Genomic DNA, 4975 nt, shown 5'->3' on the forward strand with positions numbered 1-4975 from the left:
TCCATCTCAGACTTACTACAGAACTGCTAGCTCCATGATCCAAACAGCAAACGTGTCTGTCTGACTGACTGACATTGTGCAGATGGGCTTCTGGAATGCAAGCCTGGGACAGATCCATGCCCCAGTGCCGCCCAGCACTGGGCTGGACCATCTCTCCAGCGAGCTACCAGAGCTAACAGCTGTTCCCCATTTGGAGGTCTAACTTTCTTCCCTCCAAACAGAGCACCCACATCTGCGCCATGGTCATCTGGCGCAAACCCCTTCTGCAGCCACAAGGGCAGGGCGCTGCAGGAGGCTGTCCTACGGCATAACTCAGTGTGGCAGCACAGGCACCTGGGCGTGATGTGAACTGCTCCTCGGGCAGGGAGAGTCAGAGCCCTGTCTCTGAGATGCCACCCAGAAATAGGTGTGCCAAGGCCTCTCCTAACTCCAGCAGGGTGTGGCACTGCGAGCCCCGCTAATGGCGACAGGCCGTTCTACTAAGCAGCCATTCGTTAATGTGAATATGCCATTTGGCTGGAACGCCTCCATCAAGACCTCCCATTGACCACAAGGGGACCACGACGCTGGTCCTGCAGGCCCTTACACAGAGGAGTACTCTAAAGGGCTTCAGTGGGACTACTTGCAGGAACCAGGATTTGCAGGATTGGACCCTTAGACCAGTGTGGTTAAATCTAGTGCCCTAAAACGTGGCATGGGCCTGATTTTGCTCTCTCATTGCCCTCACTCCACTGACTTCAGCAGAGCAACTCCTGATTTGCACAAGTGTAACTGAGAGCAGAATCAAGTTCTGTATGTCCTGGTCACATGGTCTTTCTGTGACCTTTGGGCCACACTGTCCATACTCAGCGCACAAGGTTTTTGCTGCTGCAGCACTTAACTTTCGAATGACATTCAAAATAGCTTTTTTACCTGGTGTTTCAGCCTCACAGAGAGGCCCCTCGTATCCATCAGGGCACGCACAACTGAAGTTGGAAGAGCTGTTGTTGGATTCGCTTGTATCCTCAATACAAGTCCCACCATTCTCGCAAAGATTCTGCAGACATGGGCCAGCTAGAGAAATGAGAGAGAAATAGGTCAGCATCTCAGAATTGCCTACCCCGGTGATGCTTTCTGCTGTAGGTTCCAGTAACCAGTCATACTGGACCAGCCCTGTATTTTTAGGGCACTTCCCTTTGGTGCTTGCCATCCCATTTCAGCTCAATTCAGGATGCTCGTCCTGTGCTCCAGTCAATGTTTTTTCTGTATAAGGCTGGTGCCACTGTCCCCAAATAACATGACAAGGTGTGGGAGGGGATAGCTTTTACTGGACCAACTTCTATTGGTGGGGGAGATGAGCTTTGGGCCACTCAGAGCTCTTCCTCAGGTCTTCTTTCCGTATATGACCCCACCCACTTTGTCTCTCTAACATCCTAGGACCAACACAGCTACAAGACCCTACACAGTGATGCATTTCGCTGGTAGATGAACACACAGCAAAGACTTCACAGCCCCAGAGACCAAGCAACATGGCTAGTAATTGACTCACGTAAGTAGCATCCGCGCGTGAAGTTAGCGATGGCACAGATCTCGCTGCGGGAACACGCTGCCCTAGTACAGGCAACGCTGGAACTAGCTGTGCACTCACAAGTCTGAGAGCAGTCATCGGTCACAAACGTTTCTCCAGTCTGGAAGAGAACAGCTAAGGTGTAAAGGCACCTAATCAAATCATCCAGGACAATATGAAGGATGCACTAGGGACCCAATCCTGTTCCCACTAAGTCTATACCAAAATGCCCTGTTCACTTCAGAGGGAGCAGGAGTGGGTCCTTTGCAGGTGGGTAAGGTACATACAGAAAGCAAACCAGCATCCTAGGAACCCCAGTAGCCTGGGAAGCCCTAGGCCTACTCCTAAGGACTAAAGGAGAGCCCGAGTAAAAAGGTCACCCAAGGGTTTGAGAATGAGAGATGGATCCTCACCCCAGCTCAGTGCCCTGTGCAGCCAGGCAATGTCCAATTAGAGCTTGGGACCAGAGACAAGAGCAGCTGCAGCCCGCTGCACTCCCATCCTATGGGGGCGTATGGCCACGTAGCTCTGTGCCACATGCCACACCTCTGGCAAACACCCGGCATGTTCCTCTGATCCTCACAGAGAGCTGTCTTGAATAGTGATCTGTTCAGGTTTAGTCCTTGTGCAAATCAGAGCTATAGCATTTAAACATCAAGCCATGAAGCTGCTTCCATGAGGTCTGAGCCTGCCTCAGGGTGTGCCTCAGATCGCAGGGTCAGGGCCTATTTGCAGAAATCTTCATGCAGGGTCTAGTTCTGCAAGATTTTGAGCACATCCCATATTAGGATCAGGCCCACAGCGAGGGCACTAATCCGGACTTTTGTAACTGGATCTTTACATCTTTGGAACCCCAGGGTATAATCTTACTCTTGGATTCCCATGTGTAATTATTCAGAGCAATGATGGGACAGAATGAACATGGACTTCACAAGGCAAGCCCATGGGATCCCAGAGGGCACGCTCTCACTGCACTGCTCTGCATGCTTCCCGCAGACAGCGTGTCAGAGATACACTGGCAGCGCTTGCTGTTCCCTTCCTTTGCCTTCCCTCTCTCAAGGGCCCAGGATGTCAGGGCATGAATTGCTGTTGGCTGCTAACCGAGAGCAGCATGCTGATGAGAACGGGAAGGAAAGGAAATCACTAATGGGGGGAGTAATGCTCGACGCCAGGTGCTGATCACCTCTCAGAGTGTGTCAGGCTGGCGTTCCTCAGGCACTTCCTACCATACCTTATAATATGAGTTGAGGAAGCTGCAGCCACACTCCTTGTAGGGCACGCAGTCATAGCCACTGAGAATGTATCCAGGGAGGCATTCGCAGCCTTCGACACAGGGCGACTCGCACTCGGAGGAGGCTGCCAGGTTGCTGCAGGAATCTGGGCACGCAGTCATGCAGCTGCTGTACTTGCTGTTTGGGGGACACTGCATCTCTGCAAGAAAAATCAGGAGAGTCAAATTATATCAGGGCGCTATTACACATGGGGACATACACTGAGCCTCGTGAAAATCCCCACTGTGCTTTCAGCTGGAGAAGGCGTCCTTCCTCCTCAGTCCTGAACCACTGCTGGGTGTTATTTATATATTGTCTTTCCTACCCCAGAGGTGGCTGCATTTCAGAGGTAGGTGAAATGGTCCATATATGTTTTAGAAGAACATTCAAGTTTGAAATCAAGCTCTCGAAACTTAGGAAATGGCAGAATTAATCTTGCACATGCTTCCTGCTCTCAGGTCTGTGGATCAGTGATCTCAATGTGACTTTTCACATGCTTAAAGTCAGCCATGTGCTTAAGTACTAAAGCTGGCTGGGAATTTTTTGGTGATGGGGTTTTTCACCAAAAAATGTGGATTGATTGAAACCAGCCCTGTTTGCAAAGCCCAGGTGGTTCTGTTGAATCTTCTGACCCAAAAAGTTTGGGGGAAAAGTTTCAAAATTGTTAAAATGGGATTTTCAAAGTGAAAAGATCTGTTTTTTCAAGTAAAAATTACTTTCTGTTCCAAAATGGTAGTAAATATAGACTAAAAAAAGGTCAAGACTGAAGCAAAGCATTTCAAAATTATCAAATGGCAGGAATTCAACTGACCCAGACAGTTTTTTTTTTCTTTTCAGATTTTTGGTTGGTGAAAATTTTCAGGATTTGGCTTTTCATCCAGATTTGGGATGGGAAAATTTTACAGTTTCTTAAGAATGTTTGTAGGACAGAAAAACTGTTTCTCTCCTAGCTTTGTTGAGTACTTGGCTGAAACAGGGCCTAGGTGAGAAAAGCTAGCATAGGACTCAGTAAGACAATTCAGAAGAGGGAGAGCAGGAGGGGGCTGGTTGAGCCAGCATGCAAACTGGCCTGTGCCACTGAATCCGTGCAAAGACACCGCAAGAGCTGAGCGGAGGATGGGGTTAAGGTTATTTTTAAAGCCCAGTAAAGAGCTGACTCTTGGCAGCTTCCGGGTAAAGAACCAGACCTCAGATCCAGGGGGATCTTCCCAGCGGCAAACCCTGATTTCTGGGTCCTATAAAGGGCTCTTCTATTCTCACCACAAGGCGTCTGCGCTCTCCAGTTTTCCAAAGTGATCCCATTCTCCTGACAGACCAGCGCGTACTGCTCCAGGTGCCGACACAGCACAGCATTGTTTTCGGCTTCCACACACAGGTCAAAGACACAGCCCCTGTGTGCAACATGAGAAGGCATTCATGCCAAATACAATAGTGACTGCTTTTTCCCTGCTTCCACACGGGGCCCTTGCAAACAACGCCCTGGGCACGGCTGACTGAGTAGCGTGAGAGAGGAAAAAGTTTTGGGTCCTTGGGAAGATGAGGCCATTTGTTCTACAGTGGCTGCTGCTAACATGCAGCATATGCACATACACCCACGCAAGAAGCAGGGACCTGAGTATTTCAGAGTAGGGCCATTCCTTCGGCCTCTCTGTTCCTGTTTGGTGACAGAGCTGTTTCAGATTGATAATGGGTGGCATTTTGCTAGGAGGCGAAGGATTTCCTAGTGCAGCTATGTTTGAGAGCACACAGCCATACACACACTCAGGGCAGGTCTAAACACTGCATCGGCGCAGTGGAGCACTTCAGTGAAGACGCTACTATACCGACGGGACGGGAGAGCGTCTCCCTTCAGCGCAGTTAATCCACCTCCCAGACAGGTGGTAGCTATGTCAACTTGAGACACTCTCCCGTCAATATCGTGCTGTCTGCATGGGGGTTAGGTGAGTATAATGACATTGCTCGGGGTGTGAATTTTTCACTCCTGAGCGATGTAATTGTACTGATCTAAGTTTATAGTGTAGACCTGGCCTCATACCACCCCCCCGACCCGTCCCATATGCACACTCACCATTAACATTGATCCATTGTGACCCTGTCACCTGACCTCATAGTCTTGAACATTGGCCTGATGTTCGGAGTTGTCTAATGCCTGTAACAT

At 49.7% G+C, this 4975-nt stretch overlaps 1 protein-coding gene across 1 annotated transcript; it reads right to left on the reverse strand.

Moving 5' to 3' along the window:
* Positions 1-423: 423 nt before the first annotated feature.
* On the reverse strand, positions 424-4975 carry LOC122455857 (zonadhesin-like). The gene is made up of 6 exons (XM_043492602.1): positions 4917-4975; positions 4078-4208; positions 2778-2977; positions 1529-1667; positions 913-1053; positions 424-572 (listed from the first exon to the last, which is right to left on the reverse strand). Exons 1-6 carry the CDS (start codon positions 4973-4975, stop codon positions 424-426), a joined length of 819 nt encoding a protein of 272 aa, XP_043348537.1.

This window comes from Dermochelys coriacea, chromosome 9 (genome assembly GCF_009764565.3).
Source record: "Dermochelys coriacea isolate rDerCor1 chromosome 9, rDerCor1.pri.v4, whole genome shotgun sequence".
In the NCBI taxonomy this organism is placed as follows: domain Eukaryota; kingdom Metazoa; phylum Chordata; order Testudines; family Dermochelyidae; genus Dermochelys; species Dermochelys coriacea.

Bases quoted from the DNA above. Each gene is read 5' to 3' on its own strand.
- LOC122455857 (XM_043492602.1), bottom strand. From the start codon at position 4,975: ATGTTACAGGCATTAGACAACTCCGAACATCAGGCCAATGTTCAAGAC. The intron at 1,668-2,777 runs GTATGGTAGGAA...GTTCTCTTCCAG, and splicing joins TCCTCAACTCATATTATAAG to ACTGGAGAAACGTTTGTGAC. The intron at 1,054-1,528 runs GTGAGTCAATTA...TCATTTCTCTAG, and splicing joins CACGCGCGGATGCTACTTAC to CTGGCCCATGTCTGCAGAAT.